Source organism: Perca flavescens, chromosome 23 (assembly GCF_004354835.1).
Source record: "Perca flavescens isolate YP-PL-M2 chromosome 23, PFLA_1.0, whole genome shotgun sequence".
Classification (NCBI taxonomy): Eukaryota; Metazoa; Chordata; class Actinopteri; order Perciformes; family Percidae; genus Perca; species Perca flavescens.
The window spans coordinates 13,170,962-13,195,102 of NC_041353.1; the positions used below are offsets into that span (position 1 = coordinate 13,170,962).

The 24,141-nt window shown below is 42.4% G+C and overlaps 2 protein-coding genes across 3 annotated transcripts in view; one reads left to right on the forward strand and one right to left on the reverse strand.

Annotated features, from left to right (window-relative positions):
- Positions 1–24,141, forward strand: part of wnt5b (wingless-type MMTV integration site family, member 5b) — a 90,486-nt gene that overhangs the window by 47,773 nt on the left and 18,572 nt on the right. Inside the window, exon 2 of one of the 2 annotated variants that reach the window (XM_028570266.1) lies at positions 1,939–1,998. The exons of the other annotated variant lie outside the window; for it this stretch is intronic. The gene's annotated coding sequence lies outside the window, so the exon portion shown is untranslated. The remainder of the gene's footprint in view (positions 1–1,938; positions 1,999–24,141) is intronic. 2 annotated transcript variants of the gene reach the window in all.
- On the reverse strand, positions 10,305–13,446 carry fbxl14b (F-box and leucine-rich repeat protein 14b). The gene has a single exon (XM_028570264.1). The coding sequence runs from the start codon at positions 12,813–12,815 to the stop codon at positions 11,613–11,615; it is 1,203 nt and encodes a 400-aa protein (XP_028426065.1). The 5' UTR covers positions 12,816–13,446; the 3' UTR covers positions 10,305–11,612.

The following is a 24,141-nucleotide window of genomic DNA, read 5'->3' on the forward strand; positions in this document are numbered from 1 at the left end:
AACATCTCATGCTGCATAATTCCCAGTCTCCTATTGTAATTGCTGAGGCTTTTAAAATAGATTCAGCAACAACGTCCATGGTTTGATTGTGAATGAAGTGGGGGTCTTATGGCTTCAAATTAAAGACTTGTTGTTTTTTCAGGCAAAACATCACAGAACGGCTAATGCTAGGTGTATAAAATGTAACAAAATTATGATTTGAGCAAGATGGCTCATACTAATTGCACGAATAGGCCTACTGAAGAAAAAGGATCTCTATAATTCAGAATAGAAAATCTTGGACTAACATAGCTGTGATGCTAGTATGGGACATAGAGGGTGAATTATTATCTGCATTTGTTGCCTAATGAGCAAAAGGCCTACAGCAGTAAATGACCTGATAAAATAATAAGCAGTTGAACACCCAGAGGAGCTAACGAGTGATGGGTTCTCTCGTATAGAGGCTGGAAAATACACCAAGTAGTGCTGAAACCATTATATTTTGATGAGTGATGAATCAGTCATTTACTATGTAAGAATGCTTAACATATACTGGTTCCAGCTTCTCAAATGTAAGAATTTGCAGTTTTTTCTGTTTCATACCATTGTAAAATTGAATATCTTTGTATTTTGACTGTTGATCCCTCAAAAACAAACAATTGTAGACATCACTTTGGATTCCCAGACTGAACTATCTCAATGAATGGTATACTAAATAACAACTATTAGATGGATTGCCATGAAATTTGATACAGCCATTCATGGTCAACTTTGGTGACTTTTCATAGCTCCATCATCAGGTCAAAATACTTTGGTTTATGACTAAATACCTGCAAAACTAAGGACATTCTCATCAGCCTCAGCCGTTCTTTAAATTAAGTGTTCAGCAAATGTTAGCATGCTAACACGCTAATCTAAGATGATTATCATAAACAATTACCAACATGTTAACACTGTCGTTGTGAGCATGACGTTAGCATTAAGCTCAAAGCACCACTGTGCACTGTGCCAAGTACAGCCTCAAAGAGCTGCTGCATAGCTGTAGCGGCTTCATCTTGTCACACTATTTTGTAATATTTAATGGGCGAAACTATTAATAAAGTAATCAAAAAACCAAAGCAATCATCAGATTAATCGGTAGTGTTAAAATAATATGTTGGTGATAGTCGCAGAGACTGCTGAAGGAGGAGAATCATATTGCATATGTATACTGCAATTTAATCACAGCACCATCTTTGGCAAGGCTTGTTCTTGTAGAGAAAGAACTAATTGTAATCACCCTGTTACTTCTTGTCCAGAGAAAAATCATCAATAATTAATCACTTAGGGGTTGGATGATGTCATTGTTCCTCCTTTGCTGCAAAATTCAACTTTCTGAAATGGAAAGAATTATTTGTGACCTTACCTTTGTAGAAGAACAGATCATTAGTTTCTGAGGAATGTGCAGCAGAGGTGTGTGTGTGTGTGTGCCTGGTGTCCAACTAAAAATAATTAGCTGGTCTGTTGGGCAGTGAAGTCTGAGAGAGGCAGAAGCATGTTTTTTGCATAAACGTTTAGTTTGTGTGTGTGTGTGTGTGTGTGTGCGCACGCACGTGTGTGTTGTATTGTTGAATTTTAGGCATTTCAAGGCCTAAAATATTTTCGAGTTTGGTGTGTGTGTGTGTGTGTGTGTGTGTGTGTGTGTGTGTGTGTGTGTTTGTGTGCATGCGTGTGTGCACCCAGTAGGTATTTTACCATGGCTAGTCGACTTTTAGCAGCCCACAGTTAAACAGTGACTCACAGATTCCTCTCTCTCTCTCTCTCTCTCTCTCTCTCTCTCTCTCTCTCTCTCTCTCTCTCTCTCTCTCTCCCTCATTTGTTTCTCCCTTGATTCTTTTTCCTTTCTCTTCTTTTTTTACCACTTTCCCTGGTTTCCTTTATTTATTTCTCTGCCTTACCACCCCCTCTTTTTCTCTCCAGGTTGGGTGCTGACCATAGCAGACATCAGACTTTTCCCCGACTGGGCCAGCTGTAAGCCCAGTAAGTTACAATATGACTATAACATATTTCTACTCCAATAGAACATTTACATCGCCCTATGTTTTGATGTGGCTTCCAATCCCAAATGGCTCACCAATTTATTACATTTTTGGGCATTTCTGCCTTTATTCGATAGGAAAGCTGAGATATGAAAGGTGAGAAAGAGGGGGGAAGACATGCAGGAAAACCATCACAGGTCAGACTCGAACCCTGGACCTTATATATATATATATATATATATATATATATATATAGATATAGATATAGATATAGATATAGTTTTGTCCCAATTAAATTAGTTTAAAAAAAAAAAACTGAACTATCCCTTTGACTGTCCAGCTTTGATTGGTTGAGAAAAGCAAAACATTAATGGTAATAGGGTTTTAAATTCCCCTGCTATACATAATCAGGAAATACTATACAACACTTGCACAGGGAAGGTCATTTAAAGATTAGAGACGCCCAAATCAAAAGCCACACCAAATGTTCTTGACTGGAGCTGCTGATAAAAAAAAAAGTTTCTGACACACACACACACACACACACACACACACACACACACACACACACACACACACACACAGCCCCTGAGGGCCACTGGAACTTCAAAGAACCATCTACTGTACCTCAGCGACACCTCAACACCAGGTGCCACAGAAAGGAGGGGTGAGAGGGGGATAAGAGGAAAGAGGAGAGAGACAGGAAAGGAGAGGAGACCATGGGCATGAAAAAAAAAAAGTTAAGCCGTTTTTTTCATATGTGAACTGAAAATTTCCAGACCTGATTCTTTGGACATTGTTTGGGGTTGCCTTTTTATACATGTAGCACACAACAGGAGATTGTCTGTGACACGTTCTTACCTTCTCCACTTGGTTTAGGCGAGGGGTGGCGTCTGGCTAGAGTGTGCAAGAGGCATGAAGCAAATTTACACCACCATCACGTAGCCAGTTCGTAATTTGGTCATAAAAAACAATTCTCTTGCCGTTCCTTGAATTCGTCTGACAATTTTGGCGTCCATCCCCGAATATTATTGTGTCTACAGTTAGACATTTTAGATCATGTAAAGTAACCTCATTCTTCCTTAGGATGTTTGTATTTTTCCGGTTTCACGCCAGCTGCATGATAGAACCATCATCAACACACCCACTCGCTTGCTGTGAATTCTTAGGACAATGACCTGCTCTATTCACACGTGGGCTCAATTGGACATTACACAAACTTTGTACTAGGGAGCTAACAGGGTAAAGTCTATTATTGATCCAAATGACCAGTTGGACATTTGTGTTCTCACATACAGCTCCTGCGGGTAACGTCTAGATAAGTTCAGTGTTGCAGTGCATGTATGAAAGGGACTATGGAGGTGGAAAGCTCTCCTGTACAGAGAAAAAGAGAGAAAGAGGGACAATTAGAGTGTGAAGTAGACATGTGGAGATGACAAGACAGAAAGGAAAAGCTTTAAAATTAGGAAGAAATAAGTTGAGAAGGAAAAGAGAGTGATGAAAGCCGAACAACAGACAGGCAGAGAGCTAAAACAGGCCAGAAAGAAAGACAGACAGACAGACAGACAGACCACGCAGCAGACGAGGAGTTGCAGCCAAAGACAGAGAGATGTGGGGGAGGGCACTAACACTCTGCTGCTAATACCTCTGCTGCTTTGTTGTGAAGAACCCCAGTTCCTCTTTTAATGGTGAATGATTCCTTTAATGATAGCAGTAAAAACACACACACACACACACACACACACACACACACACACACACACACTCTGCTGTTCCTGTCAGCCTGACAGGAAATGTGGTTCAGAGCACAATGTGACGAGTCACAGTTCAACTTTTACAACGCACACTCACTCACACACCAAAGTTCAAATGCAAAAGCAGCATTTATAGCATGAAAACGGTTTTGTTACACGTTAGTGACCTATATGGGGCAGAAATGTGGGTCTTTGTCTAATTTGGGTGCCTGTAAAGTTTTGAATTAACTTGTTTGAAGGCTGTCAATCATGCAGACAGGCAGGATATGTGGGTTTGAAGAGAGAATCGCTCTGAGAGCGAGATATATTCTTTAACATAAAGCCATTTGGTGAGCGCTTAGATCCCAGCTGCCTTACAGTGCCGTGTGTGCACACGTTTGTGCATGGCTGCTACAGTGAAACCTTTGAGTTACACAGGAAGAATAAACCCCCTGAACCTGGCAGTGTAAGTGCCTTGCTCGATCTGTTGGGGAATTCATCCACAGCTTTCAGTCTCATCCTCAAGTTATTGATTTATCTTCATGATCCATGTGGATGAAGCATGTCAGAACATTCTGTTAAATTTTTTGGTCAGTACACATTTGATCAGTGGTTCTCAACCTTTTTTGTGCCAGCGCCCCCCTATCCATTATCCAGGTCCCTAACGCCCCCCATCAAATATTATGTAGGCTAATTGCCCCAAATATTAATGATTACGCCCTGATATAGAAAGAATAGAACATGATGTCGCGCCGATTGCTTTTATTTATTTTATTTTTTTTAAATCTGAATGCAGCTTCACGTGGTACAGAGCTCATTTAAGATGATACTCTGACGTCCCGTTTCCCTGAAGGCAGCACGGAGCTGCGCCAAACAAAGCTGACAGAAGCACAGAAGAGAAGAAGAGTTATGATACCGGTCTCGTCCAGTCGCAGTGCTGTAAACTGGCAGCTTTTAATGATACAGACTTCCAATGTTTTAGTAGTTTAAGTGTAAACATGTATTGTTATTGTGAATCTTTGGTTTAAACTAGCTTTCAAACAAACGACCCCCAAGGGCACGTCAACGGTCAGTGTAACGCTTATCAGTTCAATTTTCTAAGCACAAACGGACATTTGGAAAAACAGAAAAATGGGTTCCAATATCCAATTTTTTTCCCGTCTCGACAAATTTAAAAATTGGATATTCAAACTGTTTTTCCATCCATCCATCCATCCATCCATCTTCGTCCGCTTATCCGGTGTCGGGTCGCGGGGGGAGCAGCTCCAGCAGGGGACCCCAAACTTCCCTTTCCCGAGCAACATTAACCAGCTCCGACTGGGGGATCCCGAGGCGTTCCCAGGCCAGGTTGGAGATATAATCCCTCCACCTAGTCCTGGGTCTTCCCGAGGCCTCCTCCCAGCTGGGCGTGCCTGGAACACCTCCCTAGGGGGGCGCCCCAGGGGGCATCCTTACCAGATGCCCGAACCACCTCAACTGGCTCCTTTCGACGCAAAGGAGCAGCGGCTCTCCGAGCTCCTCACGGATGACTGAGCTTCTCACCCTATCTCTAAGGGAGACGCCAGCCACCCTCCTGAGGAAACCCATTTCAGCCGCTTGTACCCTGGATCTCGTTCTTTCGGTCATGACCCAGCCTTCATGCCCATAGGTGAGGGTAGGAACGAAAACTGACCGGTAGATCGAGAGCTTTGCCTTCTGGCTAAGCTCTCTTTTAAATCAACGGTGCGATAGATTGAATGCAATACCGCACCGCTGCGCCCGATTCTCCGACCAATCTCCCGCTCCATTGTCCCTCACTCGCGAACACAACCCCAAGGTACTTGAACTCCTTCACTTGGGGTAAGGACTCATTCCCTACCTGGAGAAGGCATTCCATCGGTTTCCTGCTGAGAACCATGGCCTCAGATTTAGAGGTGCTGATCCTCATCCCAACCGCTTCACACTCGGTTGCGAACCGATCCAGTGAGTGCTGAAGGTCGCAGGCCGATGATGCCATCAGGACCACATCATCTGCAAAGAGCAGCGATGAGATCCCCAGCCCACCAAACTGCAACCCTCCCCACCCGACCACGCCTCGATATCCTGTCCATAAATACTACAAACAGGATTGGTGACAAAGCGCAGCCCTGGCGGAGGCCAACCCTCACCTGAAAAGAGTCCGACTTACTACCGAGAACCCGGACACAGCTCTCGCTTTGGTTGTACAGAGATTGGATGGCCCTGAGAAGAGACCCCCTCACCCCATACTCCCGCAGCACCTCCCACAGTATCTCCCGGGGGACCCGGTCATACGCCTTCTCCAAATCCACAAAACACATGTAGACCGGTTGGGCATACTCCCAGGCTCCCTCCAGGATCCTTGCGATCCTTGTTTTTCCAATTTTCTGTTTTTATTCAGAGGATCAGAAATTTTGAAAATTACAAAATTGCATTTGAGCTCCAATTATTCAATACTGCAATGGTATTCTCTCCCTCGTTCTGCCTAGTTACGCCCCGCCCCCCGACTCGAAACCATCAGTTGCAAGCACCTCTGACCCCAAAGTCTATCAGTTTTTAGTTTTTTTGGTCCATATGCAGTTAATGACCTGCATATTCCGCAAAGTAGAGGAAGAGAATACCATTGCAGTGATAACTGATAAGCGTTACACTGACCCTCAACGCCCCCCTTTCCAAAATATTGCTCCAACGCCCCCCATCATCTTCTGAACGCCCCCGTTGAGAAACACTGCATTTGATCATCTCCACACTAGCTGTAACACAATCACCAAGTATGTCTTAAAGGAATAGTTCGACATTTTGGAAAACATGCGTATTGGCTGTCTTGCTGAGAGTTAGACAAGAAGATTGATACCACTCATGTATGTACGGTTAATATGAAGCTACAGTCAGCCACTGGTTAGCTTAGCTTAGCATAAATGCTACAAACATGGGGAAATAGCTATCCTAGCTCTGTCATAAAATTTTAAAAATCCACCTACCAGCAATTAACATATTATATCTTGTTTGTTAAATCAGTTAAAAAACTAAAGTGTAAAATCAACAAATTATGTTTGTTTTTTTTATATTTTAGTTCTGTCCTCAACAATTTCTTGGCCAGTAGTAGTCACTTTCTGGAGTCATCACCATGATGTCAGTAGACCAGAGAACACTCCAGTTTTTGTATGGATAAAACAAACAAGATATTACATGTTAATTAGCAAGGTGCTAGTTCCCCCTGCTTTCTGTCTTTATGACTCCAACTTCATATTCAATGGACAGAAATGAAATTGGTATCAATGTTCTAATCTAACTAATATCAAGAAAGCAAACAAGCCCATTGTCCCAAATTGCTGAACAGTTTCTTTATTCAAAACTGTTGAAATGTTACAAAAGGGAAGCAGAACTGTGCTCAAGAGGAGCAAGTATGGAAGTGTAAAATTACAAAATGCTCTGTGCTAGCATGCTCAAAGTGGCTTTTTTCAAACACAAATTAGCTTTGGGTGATCTGCAGTAATATTTTCTAGCGAATGATCTTTTGTGAAATAGAAATATTGGTAGCACCTGTGTTCAGTACTTAGTCCACAGTTATTTTCATACACTGCAAAGTTAACTTGCACTGTATACAATAGAGTGATATATCATGCTCTGTAACCACATAATGCTAAACACCCAGCAGCAGTGAAACTCCAGAGCTTAATTCACACTCAGCTCTCTCTATTCAAAATGCAAATTGAGACTGCAACTTATACAATAAGGGACGAGTTTGCATTCCCCTCACAAACAGTTCTGGGAGAATTGTTTCATCAAAAAAGATTTTCAGTATTTTAGAATTGGTGCTTCACAGGTGGCCTCCAAGGACTTACAAACGAAAAGCAAGGGAGGACAGTGAGGCAAGGTGATCTAACGTAAAAACATGACAACCTTCCACCAAGCCATGTGTCCCTAAGCAGGACACCAAATCCCCAGTAGCTCCAGCAGTGGGGCTCTGGAGCTGAGCCTGACCTCTGACCTCTCTGTGGAGGGTGGCAGACAAAAAGAGATTTTCCCTGTGGGGATTAATAAAGTATCACATTATCATTTGAATGCAGCTGATTGTATCTTTGTCATCTACATTTCAGCCTGCAGACCTTTCTGTAGAAACACGTGATGGGACCTTGTCACGGTAAGTCTCCTGTATCTGTTAGGAAAGGTCTGCAGACCCAAATGTCAAATGATAAAAAAAACAATCGGCTACATTGTGCGCCTCCAATCTCTCTATTCATGTATCAGTATTCCATGTCCAATTTGTTACAATGTCACACCTCTTTCCTTTTGAGTTCACTTTTGTTGCCTTGCCGCAGCATTCAACCAAACCAACTCACATACAGATTAACCACGTTTGTCGGTTGTCAGTTGTCATTGTAAGGCACAAAATGTATAACAATAGTACTGTATAATTAAAATACATAAGCAATCATATCTCAACTGTTAAGTAGACTATACATATTGTTTCTGTGGTTTCCAAACTGATTTTAAGAGGTTTCTGGGATAAAGCGGCACAAAATGTTACAGACAAATCTTTCACATCTCAGTGTGCACTCATTGCAGTGTTATTGCACAAGACCAAAGGCCAGCTAAAGCAAACTTAAGAAACAGCAAACACTGACATTCTCTCTCTCTCTTCTGTGTCGTCTTTTTTTTCCATCTCTCTCTCTGTCCCTGTGGTCAACAATCCCTCTGCTGGCCTTTATCCCCAAATCCCCATGGACAGAGAGTCAGGGGAGGGAGAATGCTTAAATGCTTTGAATGATGGTGTGGAATGCTAAAATGTGTGTGTGTGTGTGTGTGTGTGTGTGTGTGTGTGTGTGTGTGTGTGTGTGTGTGTGTGTGTGTGTGTGTGTGTGTGTGTGTGTGTGTGTGTGTGTGTGTGTGTGGGGGGGAGCAAGGAGCAGTGGGTGGGGTGGCGTGGGGGTCCCCTGCCTGGTCTAGGATCTGGTATGCGTGACTGAACAAGAGGAGGAGAAAGAGAGGAAAAGAAGAAAAAAAAAATCCCCCACCAAAACCTGCCTTCCTAACTTCTAAAGACAGACAATGGCTACTGACTGGTCTGGCAACCGTGTGTGTGTGTGTGTGTGTGTGTGTGTGTGTGTGTGTGTGTGTGTGTGTGTGTGTGTGTGTGTGTGTGTGTGTGTGTGTGTGTGTGTGTGTGTGTGTGTGTGTGTGTGTGTGTGTGTGTGTGTGTGTGTGTGTGTCACTTCACACACAGGACACGTCCTGATGGAAAGCAGAGAGGGAAATCTGCTCTAACCAACTTTAGATCTCATTACTCCACACATGCAGCAGCCGCACAGACACAACTCTGCCACATGTGAAATAAAGCACTGCAAAAATAACCAACACTAATACCCAAAACCTTCCATTTAAACCATGAAATCCACTAAATACAGCCCTGACCTACCTTGCACTTTAAACATTTGAGACTTAAATGTGAACCTGTCCTACTAGTTGAGCTGAAACACCTTCTTTTGCTGCATTTGATGATAAAAAAACTGACGTTCATGATTAAAAAAGTCAGCAGGGTAGAACAGCTTCCTATAATAAACGCCCTGTTGATAATTAATTACACAGGCACTGCAGCCAAATCAAGACGGCACGCATCCATTTTGAATCTCCTCGTAAATAATAAAACAACACAACAGATTTTTCCCTTTTTTTCCAGCCCTTTTGAGAAGCAAGGCTGGACTGATCAGGGACAATACTCAATGTGTGGGTGGTTATTAGGAGAAATGCATTAAAATTAAAGCCCTTATTTTATTAAATGTGCCTGATGAACAACTTCATTTGAGGACAAAACCATGACAGTACTGATTGTCTTGTGGAAATAAACTATGTCAAATTACCATGTGGAAACTAAGATTCTTCACATTCTTAATGAAAAAAACAGATAGCATGACAACAATGAAGTACTAGACCTACACAAAAGTAGTCCACACCGCTCTTTTCGTTCATTATATAAATATCTTTAATTGTTTTAACCGTAAGAATATAAAACAATTTAATTTTGGGATTCTGCATTTTTCTTCTTCTTTACAAACACATAATATACAGTACATCTTTTTTTATTTTTCAAACACACAGCTTTTTCAGCAGGACGCACATCCGTATATTAATTTTTCTAGCAGGTCATTGCATTACATTAAAATGCGCACACACAGGCCTCTGTGTGCATGTGTGTGTTAATGTGTGTGTGTGTGTGTGAAAGAAAAAGAGAGAGAGATGGAGGGAGAAAGAGACGCATTCCGCCTGTAACCCGACACGGAGAGAGAGAAAGAAAAATAATCGATTGCTCCTTATTCTAAGCATGTCTCAAAATGGATTCAGGGTATTTTTATTCATGGAGAGATGGAGAAAAAGAGGAGGAAAAAAAAGAGATATCCCTACCCTCCTCTCTCTCACCCTCCCTCTCTCTCACCGGTGAGAGCAACATGAATATGAATGCGACCTGTGTTGGCATCAACGTGGGAAAATAAAGCCATGAGACAAACCCTGATTTGTATCGATCAATAAAGGGTATAAGATATAGAATTCACTTCAATTTGAAGTATGACGCTCTGAACAACATCCACTGACATTTATTTCCACCAGCATCCCTTAGAAAAATGCTGAATATACCTATAACAAACTTACATGGACATATATTGTGTTTGATAATGGCCTGATCATATTTTTTTATCTTTCACTGTAGCACTATAATATTCCTAAACCTCTACCGTATTATTATTATTATTATTATTATTATTATTATAGGATGGCTATGGGTATTTCTTCTAAGGGTAAGCAGATGATCTTGTCTTCTTTATATTGGCCAAAGCTTGAACATGTCTCTAAAGGGCTTACAAGTTGGACTTTGTCCCTAAAAAATGAGGAAAACAAACCATAAAAAAGCTCTTGCGCACAAGCGGGGTTTTTATTATTTTTTTTTTGCATAAAGCGCCATTGAAATCTGAAAAAGATTTTACAGCTCGCTTTCCCTCTGTCTCTCTCGCTTTCTCTCTCTGGGAAATTGTTGCTGTTTATGGGGGTAAATTAACAAAAGGTAGTTAGATTGTGTCCTGGTCTCCTTTCTCCAGCTCTGCTCATGGAGGAGGGAGGGAGGGATGGGGGGAGGGGGCAGACACAGTCCCTTTAGGCACATTTTCTCCCAGTCTCTCATTCTCGCTTTCCTTCTGTTTTTTGTTTTTTTAACAGTATACACCCTTTGAGAAACAACCACATACGAGGTAGCCAAATGTTTTTAGGCGTGATGGCTGTAGTGGAGATTAGTCGTAAATGTCTCAAATCCAGACTCGGTGTACAAAAAAAAAAAGTTTTAAACCTCACTTTGCTTAAAATGAAAAAAAAGGTAGATGCAACTTTGGATGGGCACAAGTTTCACTTTGAGAATTTTTCTGGCAGCAAGTGTCAGCAAAAAAAAAAAAAAAATCAGATAATTCAAATGACACTTTGAATATTTTTTTTGTAAATGTGTGACACAAGCTTTGCATTGCAGGTTATTCCAGTCTGATGTCAGATTTAAACTCAATACAAGATCAAAACAATAGTTAACAAGGATTTTCATGAGCTCATAGCAAAAGTAAGTTTTAATTTGTTCTTACCAGGCAGAATATTTAGTCATAATAACAAACACTAATTGAAATCCTGCAAGGCCAACAGAGAGAAAAATAAAAACACTTCAAAAAGTCTGCTCACATGGGAGACGCACACCTTACACAACCACACAGGAGGGAAAAGGGAGGTTTTCTCCTTTTTAATAAGAAAAGAAATGTACCCGCCCAACTATCCCCCCCTCCTCCTGCTCCTCATGTCCCCATCCAGAAACAAAAAGAAAAAAAAAAAAAAAAAAAAAAAAACTAAACCTTTCCAATCACCTCACTTTCTCACTCTCTGTCATCTGCCAGAGTCCCAGGTTCAACACTTTAAGGCAGGGGAGCTGTGTGATCCTCTCCAGTCCCCTCTTGGTGATCTTGGTACATCCATACAGGTCGATGCCCGCCAGCTGGGTCAGGTGGTCAGCTATGAGCTCCAGCCCTTTGTCCGTGATGCGCACACACTGTCCAATGTTCAGGGTCCTCAGCTCGTGCATCTGCCTCACCATCCGGTTTATCCCATCGTCAGAGATGTGACACGAGCACAATGACAGAGACTTGAGCTGGTACAGCCCCTGGGCAATGTATGCCAGGGTCTGATCCCCTATCTTGTCACAGAAGGACACGTCAAGCCCGGAGAGCCTTAGGGTGCCCATGGCGAGGTGCATGGTCCCTGTGTCGCTGATGTTGTCACAGGAGCGTAGGTTGAGGCTCCACAGGGAGGTCATGTGGGAGAGGTGGATCATTCCTGCATCTGAGATCCCCCCGCAGAAGCTCAGGTTCAGTACCCGGAGCTTGGTCAGCCCCTTGGAAATGTGTTTGAGTGACAGATCCGTCAGTTTTTGACAGTCCTGGAGAGTCAGGTACTCCAGGTTCAAACAGCCCTCCGCCGCGCTGCGGGTCATGCCTGCCAAATGTCCAATCCCCACGTCTGAGACATGCCGGCAGGACCTCAGATTGAGGCTCTTGAGCCGGTGGAGGCCCCAGGCTATCAACAGAAGCCCAGTGTTGGTGATGTTGCTGCAGCCACCAAGCTCCAGCACCTCCAGGTTCTTGAGATACTGGGCTATTCTGCCTAGACTGGAGTCTGTGATCTGCTTGCACAGACTCAGGTTCAGAACCCTCAGTGATGGGATCTCCTGCACAAATGCATGACCCAGCCCGTTATCCGTGAGGTTGTAGCAGCCGGACAGATTGAGGGACTCGATGTTAGGCATTCCCTGGATCACGTAGCTCAAGCTGCGACGCAGGGACAGGATCTGGACCCTTCGGATGCCCCTGGCCTGGAGGCTGGGGAACAGGGAGGGATTGGCCCGGCGGAGGTGCAGCTTGGCCTCCACCCCCCTCCACACTGACTTGTGGTAGGATGCGTCCCTCCAAGCGATACACACTTGGGCTACCCTGCCTTTGTCCCTCACGTCCAGATAGCTGAAAATCATGGCCAAAATTTCCGGGAAGAGGCACGAAATGTGCGTCTCCATTGTTTTTCAAACCCCAGGCATATAAGAATTAATACTCCACACCTCCAAGGCTGAAAAAAGAACCCACTCCCCTTCTCATGCAATTATGCAAAAGTATCAACAGTCCCAGTTATCCACAGAAGTAAAAAAAAGAAAGGGGAGTTGTTTGTTTCTCTCTCTTTTTCTCACATTGAACTGTGCAAAATCGATCCAACTCTCTCCAACCCCACGTGATCCGGTCTCGTTGCGCAGTAGGATTCAAATGCATTAAAAAAAGGGGAAAACAAAAAAAAACGTTTATTCCTGCCTCAACTCCTCTCTCCGCCAAAAAGAGGAGAGGGGGCGAAAGGAAGGAGGAGGAGAGGAGGAAAAAGCGTCAATCCTTCCCCCTCTCTCCCTCTCTCAGACGACGCTTCCTTGTATTATACCTACGAAAAGCCTTCCTCTCTCGGCCGAGCGGGGATCCAGACGGTCGTACATTTCAGAAAAAGAAAGTAAAAATAAAACCAACACTCTTAACGCCGCCTATTAAAAAACATTTCCATGGTAGAAAAGCAGAAAAGATAGAGCTAGGTTGGCTTTGTAGGCAGAGTGAGAGAGAGAGAGGGGCGTCCTGGGCTCAAAGCCTTTGTCTGCTCTTTTCAAACCGACTTGGCAGGGAACCCAGCACTCTAGCTGTACGGGAGGGGTGTAGGCAAGTAATGGTATTAAGGAATGTGTTAAAAACAGATTCAGTAACAAAAAACGTTGCTATAAGCGTCATATGCCGATGCATATACACGGAAGGACGTGTGACAGTATTTAATAAGCGATGTGGTACGACATCAATTCCTAATTTGATCGGACCACCCCTACCCCTTCCGTGTCAGGCAGTTGGTTTGTCCCGCCTCAGCTGGAACGGTGCGAACAGTTTCCCTTGGAAACCAACTTCTTACAATTCAGTTCACTTTGGGCTTTAACCCTTTGAGCGGACCACACAGGAAAGCCAACTGGAGAAGCCCTTTTTCACTCCGCTTACAACATGAATAGCCTATGTAGTATTTTTATCGCGATTTTGTTGTTGTTATTGTAGTTTTTATTTGTAGGCTCCGGAACGGCCACATATCAGAATGTGTTCTTTGTCTCTTGGAAACAGCCTCTCAATAGGCCTACACTCTCCTCATCTTTATTGCAACACAAAACAAAAATAGATTTACATTTCATCAGTCAAATATTGAGAGAAGTAACGGTCTAGCTGAACACATGCAATAAAACCAAACAGCTCATATAATAAGATTGATAATGCTGGATATTATGAAAGGATGGGTGTCTTTTAAATGACTGTGTTGGTGAAAATAATTCATAAAAGACACCCTTCTTTCATTTGTCTCTCAGTCATAAAGCACCAAAATAATCACTTTGAAGCTGTCTCACATCTGGCATTGCTTATGTTTTGATACTTGAAAATGCATTTGTCTCAGCTGATGGGAGTGTATATCAATAATAGCTATAGTTATATGTATCAATTTCTAAATCGCTTATCTAAAGTATCAAAGCATGAACATAATCAAATACAGCAGCAAAGATAGTACGGGCAGTGTATCTTTTTTACTCTCTACCAAGTTGTAACTTTCATCCCCTGCAGTGGGCCTCTCTCAAGCCCAACGTCTTGGTCTGTGTGTGTGTGTGTGTGTGTGTGTGTACAGACAGGAGAACATGTCTGCATATGTGGTTTTTGCGTGTATAAACAGTATATTTTCTATATGCTTGCAACACTATCACTGTGTGTGTGTGTGTGTGTGTGTGTGTGTGTGTGTGTGTGTGTGTGTGTGTGTGTGTGTGTGTGTGTGTGTGTGTGTGTGTGTGTGTGAGATAATATGACAGGGGAGCCGTTTGCTGAAGCCAGTGGAGTGTGGCAGAGTGGTTGAAAAAGAGAGAGAGAGAAAGAGCTGGTGAGAAATAGAGGCAGAGAGAAGCACAGAGAGAGACCGATAGGAGGAGAGATGCAACAATGATCAGGTGAGGATAACGGAGAGGGAGAGGAGTTGCAGAAACAGGCCATTTAACATGGAAAGAAGCAGCTGAGCACAACTGACAGCAACTCTCATCCTCTCTTTTTTCCTCCTTAAGAATAGATTTTAGAATTTTTTTCAGATCCCCATATGTATATTTAAACGTGTTTTGCTTGCTGTAATCTTCTGCTCTGTTTATACCATTAAAAGATACCTTCTAAACATGTTTCCAAAACAAGTCCTTGTCCTCAGTTTATTTGAAGACATTATGAGTCTGAGTTACACAAATAAAAATCTCCAGTTGCATTCTTTTTAGTAAAAAAATCCCACTTTTGTAACTATACCCCTCAAAAGACAGTTTCTTCATCATCATCTTTCTCATCCAAACTTCTGTCTCTGTCTTTTGAGCCTCTCCCCTCTCTCTCTCTCGCTCTCTCTCTCGCTCTCTCTCTCTCTCTCTCTCTCTCTCTCTCTATATATATATATATATATATATATATTGCTTTTGCTACTTTTTCTCTGCTTTTTTTTTCCTGAACTCAAACTGATGGATGGGTCACATTAGCGTTTCCCTCCCTCTCAAATACACATTATTGGCATGAATAATGACGTAAAAATGTTGCCAAAGTCAAATCCAACAAGCTTCATAACAAAAAAGTATCAATAACAATAATCGGAAGAAAACATATAGGCCTATTCCAGATTTACAAACCCATACTTGCAGAACATAAATAGGTACTAATCAGATGTGGTCCTGCTGGTCTTCCTTTCAGCCATGGCATATGTGTCATAGAAACGCATATGCTTTTGCTTTACAGAAAAAATGTGTAAGTAACGGAACAATTTATTTTGTTGTCATCCAAAATCGAGCAAAATTGTCTGATGACTATATTCCATGTCCCCCTCTGCTTTTAACTTATATCCTGTAACTTCATCAAGGGCAAAAACAAAGCAGTTAGGCACTGTCCCCTGTGGCTGCCAACACCTACGTCCTTGGTACTCAGGCGCACAGTGTGTCATGCATTTTCAAAATAGAGATCCTGACATGAATACCGAGCTTTAGTGATCGTGCAAACACCTTGAGTTATAAACAGAGTGGGAGATTAACACCAGCTCCCAGCTAAATGTATTGTGATTTGCAAGACAAACCCGGGATTAAACAGGGGCACAGACAATCTTGTTCATAAACCATAATGTCATCTGCATCACGCAAATGTTCTGTACCAAACCAAACTGTACACTGATTATTGGCCCTGTCAGCAGTTGCCTTCACAAATTTGTTTGTTGGGTTCAAAATGGAAAATAAAACCCAGCCAATGTGGCTTTAAAACTGCAAGCCAGACCATTTACTATACTTCTGTACAGTAAGACAATCACAGACAAGAAAAGTCAAAGAAAGAGAAGGGGAAAGAACAAGAGAAAGAAAGAAATAGAAAAGAGATGGAGGATGTGAAACAGAGAGAGGCGTGTCTATATAACACAGGCTTTCTCTACAGCAGCAGTAGCTGGGTCTCTTTCTGCATGACCTGTGTGTGTGTGTGTGTGTGTGTGTGTGTGTGTGTGTGTGTGTGTGTAGGTGTGCGCGCGTGCACATGTGTGCGTGTGTGTGTGCGCGCATGTGTGTGTGTGTGTGTGTGTGTGTGTGTGTGTGTGTGTGTGTGTGTGTGTGTGTGTGTATGCGTGTGCGTGCACTGCTGTGGTTTGTCATACTCTCCTAGAAAACCCACTGGGCCCTAGCGACCGGAGAAAAAAAGCAAGAGGGGTAAAATGAGGAACGTTTTTAGAGAATGTGCCAGAAGAGATGGGAAGAGAGAAACAGAGGGGCAGACACATGTTGCTTCTTTAATGTAAAAATGGAGGTTAGAAAAAGGGAAAAAAGAAGAGGAGATGAACAGAAGTGAGATGGAGAGAGCATGATGTCAGGAGTGAGATTTGCTGTGTGTGTGTGTGTGTGTGTGTGTGTGTGATCTCCCGTGACCACATGTGTGTCTCTTTTTATGCATGTGTGTGTTTGTATGACTTAATGTGTCCGTATTTGATGATTCTGCACCCGCAGTGATTGCTGGTTGCCAAGGTTACGTGGGTGTGTGTCAACAGGTCCCCCTGAAAGCTGACACCTTCCTGAATGGATATTACCATTGACTCTTTAGATTCTCTCTCTCTCTCTCCCACACACACACACACCAACATATGGAAGAAAAAGCAGACAGTAACAATGCCCTGAGGTTCACTAACTACCTTTGTGTGTGTGCGTGTGTGTGTGTGTGTGTGTGTGTGTGTGTATGTGTACCTGCCTTCAAAACAAGCTCCTCCGCTGTCTCCTCTCTCTCTCTCTCCCTGCTTTTTTATTGTATTTCAACCCTTTTTGTGCCTCCCATCCTCTGTTATTGTTGGGTTAGTCTCGTTCAGAACTAGTTTATACAACATCAATCAAAAGTACTGAACTTTTGCATCAAGTTCTGCTTTGGCGAACTATGACGTGAATTTATGCTGCTGACAAATTGCAAACAGTTTTGACAGTGCTGACCTTTGAATGGAACTGAGAGCTGGAGGGTCCAAACTCGAAGAAGCTATCATACTACCTGTATCACACCATCAAATTGTATCCAACCCTGCTCTGTTGAAGTATAAACTGCTCCACAAGAGACGCATGGATTGCAGACACTTGAGAGCATAAGTATGTATCTATATGACTTTTGAAAGTTTCACTAATCAGAGGATATTGAGGTGTCACTCAGCATGACAATAGACAGGATAACATTGAAAATGAATGGAGACGTATTAGTCTGCCTAAAAAAAAGAGAAGAGGCAGGTGAGAGGCACAAGAGAAAAAAAGAACATGATGGAGGTAAACAAGAGGAGGAGGAGAGCAGATGTGCACAGAGGGAGACAACAGTAGGTCACTGCCAGGAGATGCAAGCCTCATTTTCTCTTTGCACCACTATCTCTCTTTTAACCCTCTCCATTTATCTATCTTCTTCCTTTTTGATTCACTTTCTCTTTCCTCTTTTTGAAAACCATCTTGCCACAACACCTCACAGGCTGTGTGTGTGTGTGTGTGTGTGTGTGTGTGTGTGTGTGTGTGTGTGTGCGTGCGTGCGTGCGTGCGTGCGTGCATGCATTTGTGCGTATGTTATGCACTGCCGCCCTGCTCCAGTTTTTTTGCACCACACAAACTGCCTAGGTGTGTGTGTGTGTGTGTGTGTGTGTGTGTGTGTGTGTGTGTGTGTGTGTGTGTGTGTGTCCTCAACAATGCTTTTCTTTTCTGCCGGCTCTGCAGTCTGACATAGGAGATTTTTCAGCCTTGTGCTCTCTCTCCCTTCAGTAGTCAGCATTTTGGCATTTTCTCAAAGCGCTCTGTCATCTGTTGGCATGAATAGGCCGCATTTTGGTGTGTGTGTGTGTGTGTGTGTGTGTATGTGTGTGTGTGTGTGTGTGTGTGTGTTTATCTGGCTGGTTTTTACTCTCTGTTTTTCTGTGTTTGTGCGGGGAACCATCATGGTGGAAAACAGCTAATTTTCAATCTTATAAATGGCAACTGACAGGTTTTGGATGTGGCCATACATGTACCATTACCAGAATTGGATGCAAAATCCCTTAAATGGAGTTCAGGCAGGTGTGAGAGCAAGCACAGTCAAGTTTGAAGGAGAAAATTATTGACTCCCATGACGTCTCTCCCAAGACAAAGCTTAGCCCTAAGGGTTTAACCAACATCTATTCAATAAGTTCCCCCTCTGTTATTTGGGTGACACCCATGATTTACCCAGGACAATGCATTTGATTTGATTTTGAGATAGGTACAGAAATTCACCAAGAGTGTGGTCTCCAAACCAACCAGCCAAACATTTGTCCATAATGCATAACTTTACTTTAAATTCTAGTGCAGATCCCACACTTTCCAAAAATACCAAATGTGCCAGTATGTGAGATTTGTGGAAATGTGTAAAAATCATCAACAAGACATCTATATGTATACCTCTGTTTGATAGAATGGTGAAGCCAATTGATTCACTCAGTGTTAACATCATACTGTATAGCTTAAATGAAGATACAGAATACATGTCTGATATTATGAGACAGAGTGGAGTAAGTTGATTTCTCAAACCGGAAATGCATTTGAAGGGGTTAATGTCCTCATTAACTAGCTGCAGTGGAGGCTGGATCATGATTCCCCAACTCTGTCTTGTCCTTATACAGTAGTTATGATTTATCGTGGGAGACATATTAGCATTTTTATAGAGCCTTTCCCCATCTTAACTAGTCTCAGACGAAAGTCTTCTTTCAAACTCCTCTCATATTGGCTGTTGAAGCTAATCCAGATATTTTTGCCAGTATCAAACAGAGATGGTTAGTTAGAAAGTTCAGTGTCTTCCGTTGGGAGCCATCTTAATCTTCTACTGTTTTGTATAGCATACCTACAAATTCCTGTTAACTTCAAGGCTAAAATCACACAAGCATGTGGTGGACAAAAAAAACCTTATTGGATGGAACCCTAAGATGAAACTGTGCAAGACTGAAATACATAAACAGCAGGGCAACAGTGAGCAAACCATTGAGACAAAGATGAGTCATCAATGACAGAAATATTACTTACCAGCTGCAGTCTCACATCAAACAGAATTTAAATAATTAGGTTAAATTAGGGTTCTTTACATTTTATTTATTTAAGAATTTTCAGGTATTTCCCGCTGCCACTCAGGGCCATTAAAGTGCAAAGAGCAGCTTTGAGTAAAATGTTCTGTTTGTGTGTATGCTTACAAATGTGTTTATACATGTTCGAGCGTGTGTGTGTGTGTGTGTGTTAATCTCTCCAGGGAAGGGATCATGGGACCAGTGTAGTTTGACCAGCGGAGCTCTAGGGCAACAACTCAGGGGATCTGGCCCAGCCTCAGTGGCTTCTCCCTGGGCTTTCTGATCAGGGACTCAGTCTCTCCCACCGTTCCAGTCCAGTGCCAAACCAGGGCAGCCAGAGCTCTCTCAGTTGCTTTCGTTTCCACTGAGGTGCCAAACTCGGTCTGCACCAAATTTTCAGTTTAGACTCCCTCTTTATTCCTTAACCGGATATTAAACTTTTGTTGAGAAGCGAGACTATGAACTTTTTAACGCAATCTTCCTCTTAATGATGAAACTACAATAACCAGTATAGCTCACCATGGCTTATGCTAGTGTTGGAAAACCTTAGATAAAAAACTGTAACATTCTACTTGTGCTACTGTGTACACTTGCATGTCGCAGATAAACATTTCCTTGTTTTTAATTTGCATAAAACAGGAAGTAAACATACAGAAACTCACCAGAAGTTTGTTGCTTTCCAACTCACTCCTCAGTCAGGTCGCCTAATGATGATGTTTTTTTAAGCAACTGGCCGAGAATTTCAGCAAATGACGGAAAGGGTTTAAAGCTATAGTGCGTAGTTTCTGTCGCCCCCCATGAGAAATTCTAAGTAATGACAGCAACGCTGTCCACATGGCGCAAGCCTTCGTTGGTCACCTCCCCCACCAGTTGCTAGTAGCTCAAGGAGGAAACGTTGAATTAAAAAACATGATGGACTCATCAAAAGAACTAATAATGTTGTGGTTTTTATGTCTCTTCGTCTCCAAAGCTGACCATTGCTGTTGTTCTTTCTCAGCGGTGAAGTAAAATGCATCACTCAAGCTTCTGTGCGCAAAAGTCGCCGGACAGAACCATTTTGTAAACATAGACACACTGACAAATACAGAGAGAGTTTTGTTGAGCTGATAGGTTTAATTAACTTTGTATCAACTCATTTGGCAATGGCTTGAATATAACATTTCTTAATATAAAATAGTTGTGCACTTTAGGTTTAATGCAGCATTGTCTTGTAATTGTCACACTTGGCAAAAGTTACTTACGGTAGTCTTGCTTTAATGCAGTGCCCACCCCTATGTAACAAGTTAATTTGGCACTGGATGCTAACTGGCATTAGCTTAACTGTAGTCTCACATTGCCAGACCTTCCTCCACATCATTGCAGGGGAGGGTCTGGCTAGTCCACACAGCATTCCGGGATGGGAGACAAACGTGCTCTGGTGTATTGGCATTTCTTTAAACCAATCACAATCGTCTTGGGCGGTGCTAAGCGCCGGATGGAGCCACGGTGCCGCTGCAAAATAGCCTCGGGAAGGAACTCGTTTTGGTGGAATGTGTACTTTCAAAAGTTGTTTTAGTTGTGCAACAGAAAACTCAGATTGGACAGATAGTCTAGTTGGCCGAAAAGAGGGACATCCGGCGGAATTTCCGGCGGAATTTCCGGCGGAATTTCCGGCGGAATTTCCGGCGGAATTTCCGGCAGCAGCGGAGCAATCCCTGGAGGTGGAACATCGTGGATATAGACTAGCTTAGTTGTTAACTGTTATAACAAGAAAGGTAGTTCATATTCCCTATGCTGAAAATAGGAGAACATTTACATCATCTACCATGTCATTGAAAAATATTGAATGTAGTTTTGCATTTGCATTGGATTTGAAGTGTTCCGTGTTACAGTCAAATTGCATTAAGTTCACATGTAGTTTCAGTTTGTAATACTGGTCTAAAAAGAACCTAAATTAGACACACATCATCTTCATTACACAGCAATAATATACATTGCAATTTAGATCTGATGCCTTTATCAGAATCAAGTATGTTGACATAGACAATGAATTTCAGGTCATCAGTAGTTCTCAGTAAATGTATTTACAGTGCAGCGAACAGGTTTACAAATGTATACAGTACAAAGTATTTCAAGAGGCTGTACATACAATAAATGGGGAGAGTAAAAAGGAGCGTATGTGTGTCACATCATCACAGTTGAGAGACGGGGGAGCGTGAGAACAGCTTTTTATAGGTGCCTGGATGCACTGTTAGAGAGAGAGAAAGAGAAGGAGAAGAAGAAGAAGAGGGATGGATAGAAACATAAATGGCTGATGAATCTAACTTTTAGATGGAAAAAGCATGGGAGAAATGGAGAAAGGAAGGAGGAAAGAGCTTGGTAGTAGAGCGACAGAACAAAGCAGAGAGACATAGAGAAACAGATGGTGATACAGAGCAGAGAGAAGTGTTACAGAGGCTGAGAGAAGGAAGGAGAAAAAGACATAGAAAGACAGGGTAGGAGAAGTATGGAGAAGATATATTTAGAGGGAGAGAGCGTTTTAGCCTCCCAGCTAGAGGCATGACTCATCTTCTGCCAGCTGACAGAAGGATGGATGGAGGGGAAAAGGGAGGAGATGGACAGAGTCGGGGGGAGAATGATGGAGAGGGTGAAAGAGGAGAGGGGAGAGCAAGCGTGACGAAGAGGAGAGAAGGGGCGACAGGAGAATGTGGGAGAAAAAGAGGGAGGAGGGAGGGAGGAAGGAGTGTAAAACAGAAAGAGGATGGGTTTCCATATAACATCATACACGCAACCGCACATGTAAACTGAAAACAAAACAAAGAGAAAGATAGAAAGCCCAAGGCCTCTCCACAGCCCCTTTCAGCTGCTTCCAATTCCCCCAGGTGTGTGTGTGTGTGTGTGTGTGTGTGTGTGTGTGTGTGTGTGTGTGTGTGTGTGTGTGTGTGTGTGTGTGTGTGTGTGTGTGTGTGTGTGTGTGTGTGTGTGACAATATAAGCAGTACATTTCCCCGCAGCCAGCTGCATTTGGCAGTTTATGGCTGCACGTGTGTTTGTCATTGCATATGTGTGTTTTTTGGGAAAAGGAACAGACATGGAGAAAGAGACAAAAGAAGGAAGACATGAGAAACAGAGAGAGAGAGAGAGAGAGAGAGACAGGTATAACATATATAATAACTGGAGCAGGTAGTTTCATCATCCCATGGGTTTGCTGTGGTCTCATTTTTAGTTTTTAGTTCTTTGGTTCTTATAAATGTGTGTTATGTGTCTGCACAGAAGTTGGCATGTTTTTCTGTGTCTGTTCTAACTGTTTTTATTGAAGTAGTGGGTAACAGAGAGAGGGCTGGAGAGTAGGTAGGCTACACGAAACAATACATTTTAACAATAAGGCAAGGCAGCTTTATTGATATAGCATAATTCAGCAACAAGGCAATTCAAAGTTCTGTACATAAAACATTAAAGAGCAGTTAAAAATATATCTTAAAGAGAATATAAAAAAACAGCTAAAATAGAATACAACTAAGAATAAAACAGTGTTATTCTGCAGTGTAAGAAATGAACAATTACTTAAAAAAAAGGCAGCATCAAAAAGAAAGTCTTCCGCCTTGATTTAAAAGAACTGAGAGTTGCAGCGGACCTGCAGTTTTCTGGGATATGTGGTGCATAAAACCGAGTGCTGCTTCTCCATGTTTAGTTCTGACTCTGGGGACAGAAAGCAGAACTGACCCAGACAACCTGAGAGGTCTGGATGGTTCATAGCAGCAGATCAAAACTGTTTTTTGGGCCTAAACTATTCAGTGCTTTAAGAAGAAGAAAAAAATAGTAAGAATGTGTTTTGGGTGTGGTTGTATGGAAATGATTATAGATTAGACTATCCCTCAACTGTTGGTCGAAGCCCCTCTATAAACAAACATCTGCCCTAAGTGTCCTTGAGCAAAACCATGAATCTCTGCTGGTTAATTCATGAGCTTATAAAATATCATATGAAGCTATCCAACAATATATAAAATAATAAACATTAGCTCCACCTTGACCAGCTACAACAGTGAAATGCCACTTATATATTTCCAATGATATAACGGTACAACAGTCACAGGGGCCATTTTCATGAAACATGAGTACTTTCACTTTTTAATCTCTAAATGCATTTCACTAATTGTGTACTTAAGTGACATTTTAATGCAGGACTTAATCATGGAGTATTTCATACTGCAGTGTTGCTACTTTTGCTGTAGTCAAACATCTGAATACTTCCTCCAATGCTGTTTTAGGGAGACTGAATCATGACAAACTAGGACATTTCTGCCTAGAAGTTGCTGATGTTTTTGTCATTTTAACTATAGGGTGATCAATTTTTAAGTGGCAGTCATTTCTAAAAAAAAAAAAATTGGATATTTAGCATTTTGGCATGAGCAGCTTCCAGGGGATCAGCTCAGACCTCATCAGCCGACTGCAGCTGGTTTCCCTGCAGGAGAGAGCTGGCTGGTTCGCTCGCTGTAGTCTGGCACTGTAGGCAATAAAACGTGAGGCTGCTGTTAATCCAGAGAGGAGCTGCCGACTTTCTCAGGCATTGCTCCCTGTTGCATGGCTATTGCACATATCCTCTGGGGACAAGTCCTCTCCCGCTCCCTCGATTTCTGTCTCTCTCTCTCTCTCTGTATATCCATTACTTGGACACTCCCTCCCTCTTTCACCCTCTCTGTTCTCTCTCCTACTTCTTTCTTAATCTCACATGGTCCTAAATTTTGT